General features: G+C 33.1%; 1 protein-coding gene across 1 annotated transcript; it reads left to right on the forward strand.

The window, feature by feature from the left end:
- The first annotated feature begins 11,731 nt into the window (after positions 1-11,731).
- Positions 11,732-13,237, forward strand: LOC139888209 (uncharacterized). Its single transcript, XM_071871234.1, has 6 exons — positions 11,732-11,965; positions 12,080-12,178; positions 12,253-12,304; positions 12,354-12,503; positions 12,651-12,759; positions 12,838-13,237. The coding sequence occupies exons 1-6, from the start codon at positions 11,732-11,734 to the stop codon at positions 13,235-13,237; spliced, it is 1,044 nt and encodes a 347-aa protein (XP_071727335.1).
- Positions 13,238-13,845: the final 608 nt, after the last annotated feature.

Consider the following 13,845-nt stretch of genomic DNA (forward strand, 5'->3'; position numbering starts at 1 on the left):
TCATTATATTACAGTAAGTCATGTTAAGTTTCTAATGGAATGTGGTGATTCACAGTACCATCATCATGTGCCATATTACACGGCTCTTACATTCTATCTAATCCCCAAACGTATCAGGAACATATCGTCTTGATAGTTCGATCTTTTCCAGGATATTCTAGCAATTGGACAAATCAAAATCGTGCCATTACCATTTCTTTCTAAGAGCATTAGCTATATTCATACCTACGAATTTCGGATCATTACTCGCTTGACTCAAGGACGGGAAGAAGAAACGAAGGGAGTAGTTTTATAGTGAAATATCCGACAAAGAAATCGAAACAGATTACCGCATTAAAACAAAGGAGATCCTGTTTTCTAAATCGCCGAAGAACCAAATCTTATTACGTAAGATTTTCTTTAATTCCATAAATTTCGGAAATCAATTCTAAACACGTCATTGGTAAAAACGAATATATTTTTACTCATTTCACTCTTTTATGATAGCTTCATTCGTACGCTTCACAAGATCGAATCGTTTTATCTACAATACTCAATGATGATAAAAACTCCATTATTATCTCATATTCGTCATGAAAACATTCCTATTGTTATTTATGACAACCTCTACCAAATTTCGGGGACGAAATTTCTTTAACAGGTGGGTACTGTAACGACCCGGAAATTTCCGACCAAATTTAAACCTTAACCTTTATATGTTTCCGACACGATAAGCAAAATCTGTAATATTGAGTCTAGAAAGTTTGAAATCTATATTTAGTTAATCAGTTACCCTTTGACCATGCCTGACGATTCACGAACACTTATGTGTATATACGATATATACTTATTAATTGATAACGTTAACAAAGTATTAGATATTATTATATTATCGTTAAGAATTATTATTATTATTATTATCATTATTATTTATTTATTTTTTTTTATCATTTGAATAAAGTAATTCCGTTACTATTGTTATTAGTGTTTATATTTGTATTAATGTATCATTTTTATTGTCATTATCAATATTATTAATTCTATTAATATATTTAATAATGGTATGCATATTATTAAAAATATACTTATTTATTAACACTAATTATACTATATGAATTATACAGAATCAGTGAGATGCAAATTGAAAACCGTTTTTGTCAAAATCGTATAGTACTGATCTTTGTCTCATGTCTAAAAATCGAATCAAATTTTTGCAAACCAACAAAAACGTAGCAATCAGAGCAACTTTATGATTTTCTTTAATATTTTTTTACAAAAAGTAAATAACCACGGGCTTATTTATAATTGAGCAATTTAGTTAGAATGGAACCACACCAATTCACTTCCACATTTTTATGCAAAACATTTTATTCACCTTCTTCTTCTTCTTTTCTTGTGATATCGACCAAACTATAACAACCATTTTTTTTTTCTTTTCCCTCAAGGGTGTCCACGGCCACTTCTACAATCCATCACCGGAAACATCATCTTACACTCACCACCCTCCTCCTCTGCCACCCCACCTTCGATAACCACCTACAAACTGCCAACAAACCCACATAACCCACTTCATCCCGTACAACCACCAAGAACCATCATGTTGGTATTACTACAGCGTATACTTTTGTTTCTCTTTGATCGAACCTTCAGTCATCAAAACGCCATTTTTTTTAAGTAAATTATCACCGACACCCTTCTTTCTCTCTCTCGTTCCTCTCCCTCTTATTGTGATCAAGAACAATCTTCTACTAATACAATACCAAGCCACACTCTCACCACACATGACCATCCTCTCCTTCATAAACACAGTTTCATATATTACTATATCTCTCTTATTTCCGTGATTCTATTTCAGTCGACAAAACCCAAAAACCCGCCACTAACTCACTTGTGTTACTACCACGGACTGCTATAACTGTTTAATAGTTTCTGTTCCAACAGCTCAATCGTCATGACACCACCACTACAAGTACTCGGAATTCTGTTTCTATCGCTAGTCATTGTAGCTACTACTTCTTCTTCTTTTATTTCTGTGTCAAACCGTTGCAAACCCCATCAACAATCCTCATATTGCTGCCTACTTCGTTTCTGTTTCACTGTTTTCATCTAACAACAAGAAGCCCATAGATGAGCTGTAAAAGTGTAATAATGAGGGTAAGGATGATGTGAGGAAGAAAAGGGAACGCGTGTAATGATAACAATAATACGGAGTAAGGATTTCTAATGTTGAGCTGTAAAGGCGACTAGATAATGACGGCTTTTCTTTTTCTGTTTGGAATCCCATGTAAAAAAAAAAAAAACGTAAACCTCTTCCTAGTTGCTGTTATGGGTTTTTTTCTACTGGCGGGCCGTGTATCTTGATGAGTGGGCTGAGAATTAGTTTGATTCTTTCAGTTGGGCCAAAAATCCAAAACTTGTTTGAAACTATAAAGAGTAAACAGATTGCGATTTAATAAATATGGAAGTTGTATAAAAACAGAAAATCGGGTTGGTTCAGATGGTTAGGAGTGTTGTGGTCTTAGCATGAGGTCAAGGGTTCAATCCCTGTTGGGAACAATTTTTTTTTTTAAAAAGAAGAAGGGATTCTAAGGTAGTTTCATAACTTTGAAAATTATAATTATTATTATTATTGTTATTGTTACTATTATTAAGATAAGTAATATCATCACATTAACTTTATTAGTATGAAAATAAATATTATTATTATGACTATTAGAATTATCATTTTTAAAATTTTCATTGGTATTATTAAAATTATCAATATTATCAAACTTATCATTATTATTAAAAGTATCATTCTTAAAATTAACATATTATTATCACTATTATTACTATCATTATTATTATTATCCTTAATCTAGTATTATTATTACAACTATTGATTTAACAAATAAATGTTTTTTTTAAATAAAATATATATATTTAATACACATAACTTAATTATATTATTATTTTTATTTAAAATAGTTAAAACGAATATATTTAATTAAATAATGAAACCTATAAGTTGATAATCTAACAATGATATAATTAATAAATTTATACATATATCTATTTGTGCGATTACAATTATGTGCGTTAATATATATATAAATGATATAGGTTCGTGAATCGAAGGCCAACCCTATACTTGTTCAATGTCGTTCTATGTATTTTTACTACAAAATACATTAGGTGAGTATATAGTTCCCTTTTAAACTTTAAATATTTTTGGGCTGAGAATACATGCGCTATTTTTATAAATGATTTACGTTATGGACACAAGTGACTAAAATTACGTTCTACATGGGTTTGAATCAAAAATCCCCTAGCTTGGTAACTTTAACTATTGGTTTATGAACTGATAGGCGCGAATCCTAAAGATAGATCTATCGGGTTTTACACCCCCACCCAGATGTTGTTCTAGTAAACTAGAAGAACGGGTGTTTAGTACTTCGAGGTTAACGGAACGCACTTGATTCGGTGCACATATTATTATAACTCAGGGGTACACACTCTTGTTAAGGCTAGTTACCGGGTGCCCACTGCTTGGAATGCTTTTCATACACTTGCGAGTGTATTATGTTTTTATATATGAAATCTTGTGGTCCATAGTTATAACGCTGCTAGCATCAAACCTATATATCTCACCAACTTTATGTTGACATTTTAAAGCATGTATTTCTCAGGTACGAATTAAGTCTTCCGCTGTGCATTTGCTCGTGTTAAGAACATTACTTGGAGTCGACCATCGCGATGGGATCAACTGTTGAAGACTTCGTCCGGGAAGATAAGGTCGAGGTCTTTACAAAAGGTAATATACAGGACAAGTGAACTGGACGTGTTGCTTTCCTAATACAAGGTTAGCAAGTGGGTAACACAAAACCACAAGTGTTGAGCTAAAATTTTCAAATCTGAAACCCACACAACCCACAAAAATATTTTACAAACACCGGTGAAGGGTTATTCCGGAAAACTTGTCTAGGGTAAAAGCTAGATTGAATTTTCAAAAGATCAAATGTTTTCATAAAGATCCAATTTCCTAACGGATCTAAATTTTCATAGTCATGTGGGACTATAAACCGCCTTTCAAATGTGCACTTTGCTTTAGAAACCGAAAGTAAATCGGCTATTTGATTGCAAGTGCCGTTGACCTAAACCCGAGGCAACTGTGGATGACACACCCACCTTTAACCATGGTTCTATCGGTACTATCATTGTTTATACCGCCATCTCAAAATCACTGATGTATAAAGTGTGAAGAATAAAGAAGTGATTCGTGTGATGTATCTAAGAGCATCTTATTTTGAAAATAGGTATCTAAGAGCAGAATGGTCGGTATAGACCACCGTTTTTGCTAGAACGAGATATGATCGAAATTTGTCAAAAGCAAAGACAATAGCAAGGAGTTCTTTTTCAGTAGTTGTATAGTTCATTTGTGCTCCTTGTAACGTCTTACTAGCATAATATATAGGTTGAAATCGTTTTTCTATCCTTTGTCCTAAAACAGCTCCCATTGCAAAATCACTTGCATCGCACATTAGTTCAAATGGTAGATTCCAATTTGGTGTTATCATGATTGGCGCATTAGTGAGTTTCTCTTTAAGAATATTAAAAGATTTGATACATTCATCTGAAAAGATGAATGGAGCATCCTTTTCTAGGAGTTTATTCATAGGAGTGGCAATTTTAGAAAAATCTTTTATGAAACGTCGGTAAAAACCGGCATGCCCTAGAAAACTCCTAACTCCTCTAACATTGGTGGGATGTGGAAGTTTAGCAATTACATATACTTTAGCTTTATCCACTTCAATTCCTTCTTTTGAAATTTTATGTCTAAGAACGATGCCTTCTTTAACCATGAAATGGCATTTCTCCCAATTAAGTACTAGATTTGATTGTTCGCATCTAATAAGCATTCGTTCAAGATTAACTAGACATGATTCAAATGTATCACCAAAGACTGAAAAGTCATCCATGAAAACTTCCATGCATTCTTCTATCATGTCGTGAAAAATCGCCATCATACACCTTTGAAAGGTTGCAGGGGCGTTGCAAAGTCCAAATGGCATGCGTTTGTAAGCAAAAGTACCATAAGGGCACGTGAATGTGGTTTTCTCTTGATCTTCGGGTGCTATTGGAATTTGAAAATATCTGGAAAAACCATCAAGAAAACAATAGTAACTATTTCCGGCTAATCTTTCCAACATTTGATCAATAAAAGGTAAGGGAAAGTGATCTTTTCTGGTGGCGTCATTTAATTTTCTATAATCAATACAAACACGCCATCCTGTTACAGTCCTAGTAGGAATAAGCTCATTTTTTTCATTTGTAATGACAGTCATGCCACCCTTCTTAGGCACGCATTGAACTGGGCTTACCCATGGACTATCAGAGATTGGATAAATTAAACCTGCATCTAGCAGTTTAATAATTTCTTTTTTAACTACATCTTGCATATTAGGATTTAGTCTTCATTGGCGTTGCACATAAGTTTTATGACCTTCTTCCATAAGGATTTTATGTGTGCAATACGAAGGACTTATTCCTTTAATATCATGAATCTTCCATGCAATGGCTGGTTTATGAGCTTTCAACACAGAAATGAGTTGAGATTTTTCATTTTCAGTAAGAGAAGACGATATTATTACAGGTAATTCAGATTCACCATGTAAATAAGCGTATTCCAAATGGTTTGGAAGTGGCTTTAACTCTAATTTCGGAGGTTCTTCTATCGATGATTTATATCGATATCTGTCTTCTTCTTTTAGCATTTGAATTTCTTCTGTTGTTGGTTCATATCCATTAGCTATTAGTGTAGCTAACATTTCAGCTTCATCAATTGGTTCAGTTCCTTCTCCTAAAGAACATTCTCACGTTCCTTGTAATTCTGGAAATTCTTCCAACAATTCTGCATGTGAATCTATAGTTTGAATATAATAACATGTATCATCTGCAGATTGCAGTTGTTGCATTGCTCTATCAACTGAAAAGGTAACACTCTCATCCTCTATACTTAGTGTCAGTTTCTTACCAAACACGTCTATCATTGCTTTAGCCGTGTTTAAGAATGGTCTTCCTAATATGAGAGGAACTTGAGAATCTTTTTCCATGTCCAGAACAACAAAATCTACTGGAAATACTAAAGTACCAACTTTAACTAGCATATTCTCCATTATCCCTCTAGGATATTTTACTGATCGATCGGCTAGTTGTATACTTATTCTGGTTGGTTTCAATTCTCCAAGGTCTAGTTTAGTGTATAGTGAATACGGCATTAAATTTATACTAGCACCTAAGTCTGCCAATGCTTCTATTGAACTAAGACTACCCAGAAAACATGGAATTGTGAAACTTCCTGGATCAGATAGTTTTTCTGGTATCTTATTCAACAGCACTGCTGAACAATTAGCATTCATAGTAACGGCCGAGAGTTCTTCCATTTTCTTTCTATTTGAGATTAGATCTTTCAAGAATTTAGCATATCTAGGCATTCCTGAAATCACATCAATGAAAGGAAGATTTACATTTATCTGTTTAAACATATCCAAGAATTTGGATTGCTCGGCTTCAAGTTTCTCTTTTTTCATTTTACTCGGGTAAGGAAGTGGTGGTTGGTATGGTTTAACATAAGGTTTAGCCTTAACTGTGTTATCTTCATTAACCTTTTCAACTACCGGTTCTTTTTCCTTATCTTGATCAGGTTGCGGTTCTTGTGGAGTATGAATGGCTTCATCAGAAGTTACAGGTATTTCAGGTGGTTTAAGTGTTGTACCACTTCTTGTGGTAATGGCTTTAGCTGTTTCATTCCGGGGGTTTGCATTTGTATCACTAGGTAAACTTCCCGGTTTTCTTTCACCTATTAACCTTGCTAGGTTACTTACTTCTTGTTCCAAGTTTTGAATAGAAGCTTGTTGATTTCTAAATACTTGAGCATTTTGTTCATTAGTTTGTTTTTGAGATGTGAAAAACTGCGTTAGAGTTTCAACTAGCTTCATCATCATATCTTCTAAATTCGGCTTTTTATCATCGGGTTGTGGTGGTTTGTTTTGAAAATTAGGTCTTTGCTGGTTGTAAGTATTGTTAGATACTTGTTGATTGCTAGGACCTTGTTGGTTGTTGTATGGAATATTTCGGTTATAATTCTGATTTTGATTGTAAATCGGTCTTGGCGGTTGATAATTATTCAGATAATTATTTCCAGGCCTTTGGTTTAGATATGAAACATTCTCTCTTTGTTCCATTGTTAATTCAATACTGAGACAATCTTTTGTCAAATGTGGTCCTCCACACTGCTCACAACTAATTCGTATTGAGTGGATATCTTTAGTCATCTTTTCCATTCGTCTCTCCACAGCATCTATCTTTGCGGAAATGGAATCTAAGTCATGGCTAGAATCGGCTCTAGCTGCTTTAGATGATCTAACGATATATTTTTATTGGTGCCACTCATGTGAGTGGGAAGCAGTGTTATCAATAATTTTATAAGCATCAGTTTCGGTTTTCTTCATAATGGAACCACCAGCTGCTATATCTATGTCTTTTCTTGTAGTGATGTCGCATCCTTGGTAGAATATTTGTACTATTTGACAGGTGTCTAAACCATGTTGCGGACATCCTCTTAATAACTTTCCAAATCTTGTCCACGCCTCATATAGAGTTTCATTCAGTTTCTGTGTGAACGTAACAATTTCTCCTTGAAGTCTTACGGCTTTAGATGCCGGAAAGAATTGTTTAAGAAATTTTTCAACTAAAACGTCCCATGTATCGATCGCCCCTTCAGGTAACGATTCCAACCAATCTTTGGCTTCTCCCTTTAAAGTCCAGGGAAATAACATGAGATATATCTGTTCATCCTCCACTTCTCGGATTTTAAATAGAGTGCAGATCCTATTAAAGGTACGAAGATGTTCATTTGGATCTTCCTTCGGCGCACCACTAAATTGGCATTGATTAGTCACCATGTGTAGAATTTGTCCTTTGATTTCATAATCTGGTGCATTAATGTCTGGATGAGTAATTGCGTGACCTTGGCCAGTACGTTTAGCTCTCATTCGGTCTTCCATACTTAAAGGTTCCAGATTCTCCATAATTGAATTTGTTGAATCGAAATCACTAGAGGATTCTGATTTAATGGTTCGTTCCTCAACAATCTCTGTTTGAATGATTGGTGGTTCCGGAGGAAAATTTAATGGTTCAGGATCTATGAATCGTCCTTGAATATTCTCCGGATTCTCAATTGTGAGGTCGGGTTCAAAAAATGCATTATTGGAAATTTGAATTGGAGTACTTGGTCGACTGGATGACGATTCTAAAGAAAAATCAACGGCGGTAATATTTGCTAGATGTCTTGATCTAGTTACAGGTGGTGAACGTACAAAAGGTGGTGAACGTCTTGCTCGGTGCATTCACTGAATATCCTATTAGTTTTTAAAAGGAAAGAAAAAATTATATAAGTTATCCAATTAATAGACTTTTCTGATTTTGCCCACGTTTCGAATAGCCAAAAGATGCAGCAGAGGGGCAGGATTTGTTTGGTCTCAATATAATTGAGGACTGTTTGGCTCCAATAACCCGGTCCACGTACAAATCCAACTATTACTACGAACCAGAAAATTTTGACGTCTATCAATTTAACCACTTAAAATAAATTTTCGTAATTTTAAGAAATTTAGATAAGAAGTAGAATAAAAATCTATGTCCTAAAACTAGAATGGCGAGAAATAAGAAAGAAAAAGAGTGACTTATAAAACTTAAAAATACTTGACTAACCCAACCTTATTACTATCACTAACTTAAAATTATAATCGCAAATTGAGATTACTAATTGGAATGATAATTGATACATAGGTAAAAGGCGTCTAAAAATATTAAAGTTTACAAGTAAAACTGTATCCCAAATGGCAATATCTTAAAAAGGAACTAAAACTTAAAAAGGCGTCGCAAAATTCTAAAGTACCTATATCTTAGTCTAAAGAAAAAGCACTTAAGGGATTTTATGGCAAAGCCTAAAAATCTAGAAATAAAAATAACTATGGCAAAAACTATGTCTTAAAACTAAATACGAGCGAAAAATACAAAAGTTACGCTAAAACAATTAAAAAGGGACAAAATATAAAAATATACTAAAATTTGTAAAAAGTACAATTTTTATAAAAATATTATTTTTATATTATTTATTTTATAAAACTATTAATTTTAAAATGTAATTAAACTAATTAAACTAAATATATATAAATTAAATCTAAAAACTAATAACTAATTAAATAATAAAACCTAATTAGGGTTTATTAAATAATAATAATAATACCCGTAATTAATGCAGTTTTAGGGTTGCAGTTGGCGTGTCAGACACTCTCATGCGATCGCATGAGTTTATGCCTTCGGGCTCATGCGATCGCATGAGCTGAGGTTTTGGGCCAGGTTACGGGCTGCTACAGTAGCAGGCCCGAGTGTTTTTATATATTTTTTTTTTCTGTTTTGAATTTTCTGTTTTATATATTTATGTAATATATTTATATAAATTAAATAAAACTTATATTTTTATAAAATAAAGATAAAGAAACTTTTATAGAACTTAAATATTTAACAAACTCTTAAAAATATTTATATTTTTGTTTTCTTTTTATATTTTCGAATATTTAAAACGTATTTTTACAAAAGCATATTTTTTTTATATGTGTGGCGTTTCGCTTCGGCGTTCCCCGGCAGCGGCGCCAAAAATACTTGATAGTTAGAGCTAAGGGGTATAAAATACTATTAAATTTTACAAGGAAATACTATTAAATACGATACAATGTTACACAAGATATTTATTTATTTATTGAATGGATATACTTAAACCTTGCTACAACACTTATAGGCAGTGTACCTAATTGTACAGTAGTGTAGTTTTTAGTAAGTCCGGTTCGTTCCACAGGGAATCTTTTAATCAAAGCTTAACGCTATATTAGTTTAATTTATAAAAATACGAATATATATATAAGTAATATTATTATTTTAAAGGGGGTTTTTTTTACCGTTTAATGACCGGTTTGTCGATTTTAAAACTTTAGTCGCAGTTAAAACCAAATGTATTAAATAAATAAAAGACTTAATTTAAAGCGTAAAGTAAATAACGATAATGAAATTGCGATAAATAAAAGTGCGATAAAATAAACTTGCGATAATTAAAAAGTACGATAATTAAAAGTGCAATTAAATAAAATAACAAAAAATAAAAGTGCGATAATTAGAAGTGCAATTAAATATAAAATAAAGGAAATTAAATATGAAATAAAAGAATTATGCTTATTTAAACTTCCGTAATCATGATGTTTGACGTGTTGATTTTAATTTTATACCCATGGGTTAATTGTCCTTTGTCCTGGATTATTTAATATGTCCGTCTGGTTTTTGTCCATAACAGTCCATCAGTCATAAATATAAAGTGCGAGTGTCCTCGTCAAATTATCCTTATACCCGAAGTTAAATATTCCAACTAATTGGGGACTTAAACTGTAACAAGATTTTAATACTTTATTTAATAATTACACCAGGATGTCGACTGAGTGTAACCCAATGTTTTAATACTTTGTTATCAATTATGCCAAGTGTCCTTGTACATAATTTCACCCCTGTTTTAATAATTCTAGTGGCTATTAATCCATTCCCGTGTCCGGTTAAATGAACGATTATTCGTACATATAAATATCCCGCCCATCGTGTCCGATCGAGTGTAAATGGTTAATTATAGGGACGCCCAATTGTAAATCTTTATATTAACATTAACAAACTATCATTTAGTTAAACAAATATAAAGCCCATTAATAGCCCATAGTCTAATTTCCACAAGTGTCGTTCTTTTGTTCAAACCCCAATTATGGTACAAAGCCCAATTACCCAATTTTAATATTTTTAGCCCAACATCATGATTACTTCGGATTAAATAAGCATAATAATAACTTAGCTACGAGACATTAAATTAAAAAGGTTGAACATAACTTACAATGATTAAAAATAGCGTAGCGTTACACGGACAGAATTTTGACTTACACCCTTACAACATTCGCTAACACACCCTTATTATTATAAATTAAAATTAAAATTAAAATTATAATATAAATATAAATATTATACGTTGAATGAGGAGAAGAAAAAGATGTGTTTTGATGTTCACCAAGCTGCGAATTTTATAGGCATGTGGGCTGGAAAAGTGGCTCATGCGATCGCATGAGCTTTACCCTTCAAGGCCATGCGATCGCATGGTCAGCTGGGGAGGCTCACATGCCTTTGTTTTTTCTGCCGACGGTTTTTAATAATATACTATATAATATATAAATAATTATAAGAATTATTTAAATATTATATTATATTTATGTGCATAGTTGACTTGTAATTTTTAGTCCGTTGCGTCAAGCGTTGAGAGTTGACCCTGGTCCCGGTTCCGGATTTTCGAACGTCCTTGCGTACAATTTAATATCTTGTACTTTGCGTTTTGAATCTTGTACTCTTGTAATTTTGAGACGTTTCTTATCAATAATTGGAACCTCATTGATTGTATTTTGTACTTTTGAGCTTTTTGGTCGTTTGCGTCTTCAATTCGTCGAATCTTTCTTTTGTCTTCACCTTTTATTATTTAAATGAATATCACTTGTAATTAGAACAGTTGCAACTAAAAGCTTGTCTTTCTTGAGCAATAATGCTATGAAATATATGTTCGTTTTTAGCATTATCACTACCTAAAGTAGTTTAAGCAAAATATGAGACAAGTCTTGGAGTAAACATCTCCAAGATGAAAGTATATAGGGCTTTGAAAGGGGCAACTAGTATTTTGCAAGGGGATTATAAGAAGCAGTATACACAACTGAGGGATTATACTTTAGAACTCATGAGATGTGATAAAGATACTACTGTTCGAATACAATGTGAATATGGAGATCCCAATGCTCCCACTAGGGTAATTAAAAGAATTTATATTTGTTTAGGACCACTTAAGAAAGGTTTTGCAGCTTTAGGAAGAGACCAGGTTGGTCTAGATGGCTGTTTTATGAAAGAACCTGTAAGAGGGCATATATTGACTGCCGTTGGGGTGGATTCCAACAATGGCATCTATCCGGTTGCATAAGCCATTGTTGAACAGGAATGCTACTCATCATGGAAGTGGTTCTTGGAGTGGTTAGGTCAAGATCTTAAGATTGAAAGGAATTCCAACTTCACCTTCATATCTGATAGACAAAAGGTATGTTTATACTCTTATTTATTGATTTAGAGTGTTATTAATTACTTATGTATACTCTTTATTTCTTGTTTTAGGGTCTTGCAAAAGCTGTTGGACGGTTGTATCCATGTGCTGAGCAAAGATTCTGTTTGAGACATATTCATCAGAATATGAAAAAAAAAATGGAATGGTTTAGCTTACAAAAATCATTTATGGAGGTGTGCAACTTCAACTACTGTACCAGAATTTAAGATTGCAATGAATCAATTAAAAGAATTTAACAAAGATTGTCACAAATGGTTGACTGATATTTCTCCTCATCAATGGGCTAGGAGTCACTTTTCAGGTACAATAACTTAAAGTTTCATTAATAAGTTATTTACATTGTTTAATGAATCAATTTTTCATAAGTTATTTACATTGTTTAATGAATCAATTATTCATAAGTTATTTACATTGTTTAATGAATCAATTATTTACATTGTTTAAACAGGAAGAGCTGTTTCAGATAATGTGCTAAGCAATATGTGTGAGATCTTCAATAGATGGCTTCTAGATGCTAGAGATAAACCAATAATAACTGCTTTGGAATACATAAGAGAGTATCTAATGAAGAGGATTGTCAATGTTTTGAATCATATCTGAAAATGTGATGGACCATTAACACTTGCTGGAACAAGAAACTTTGAAAAGATCAAGGAAGAAGCATCTAAGTGCAGTATTTTGTGGAATGGTGGACAACAATATCAAGTTAGTGGGCTGCATGGTGATCAGTGTGTTGTAGACATGGGATTGAGAGAATGTGCATGTAGGAAATGGGAGTTAACAGGGATGCCATGTAAATATGCAGTGGCTTGTTTAAATAACATGGCTTTCAATAATGGTCAAGTTGGAGTGCCTGAAGAGTGGGTTCATCAAGTCCACTGGCTTAAGAGATGGCAGGAGACCTATGCATTTCACATTCAACCATTGAATGGTAAAGCATTGTGGCCTAAATCAAATGAGCTAACAAAGAAATTACCACCATTGAAGATAGCTACTGCAGGTAGGCCCAAAAAGAACAGAAGAAAGTCTGCATAGGAAATATCATAGATGAATGAAAAGGGTAAACTTTCATGAAGAAAAGGTAAGACAAAAAGATGTGGGAATTGTGGAGAATATGGACACAATAAACGTGGTTGTACTAAAGGAGCATCAACAAGTGGTGGACCTGCTACAAGTTCAAAAAGGAAAAGGGTTCAATCTCAAAAGAAGCATGCATCTAGTACTCAATGAGTCAAAGGTTAAGTGTAGAATTAATGGCTTTTGGTATTGTCTTTTGGTAATGTATTGTGGTACTTTGTTAAGTGTTGTAATGAACAACTAGGTACTTTGTTATTAAGTGTAGTGTTAATGGTATTGTCTTTGGGTAATGCATCTGGTAATGTACTGTGGTACTTTGTGCAGTGTTGTATTTGTAATGAACATCTTGGCTATTTGTTAAGTTAGTGTACTTGATCTTTTGTTTAATCTTGCAATGGTTGTTCTTATAATTTAATCTTGTAATTTTTGTGCTTTCATATGGTTGTAACTTGCACTTTGCAAGTCTTGTGCAGAGTCATACGGATGTAATATGACTTGCACTTCTAATGCTATTCAACTTGCAACCAAATGTTATTCAAGTTGCAATCAAATGTTATGCAACTTGC

The sequence above is a fragment of the Rutidosis leptorrhynchoides genome, chromosome 2 (genome assembly GCF_046630445.1).
Source record: "Rutidosis leptorrhynchoides isolate AG116_Rl617_1_P2 chromosome 2, CSIRO_AGI_Rlap_v1, whole genome shotgun sequence".
In the NCBI taxonomy this organism is placed as follows: Eukaryota; Viridiplantae; Streptophyta; class Magnoliopsida; order Asterales; family Asteraceae; genus Rutidosis; species Rutidosis leptorrhynchoides.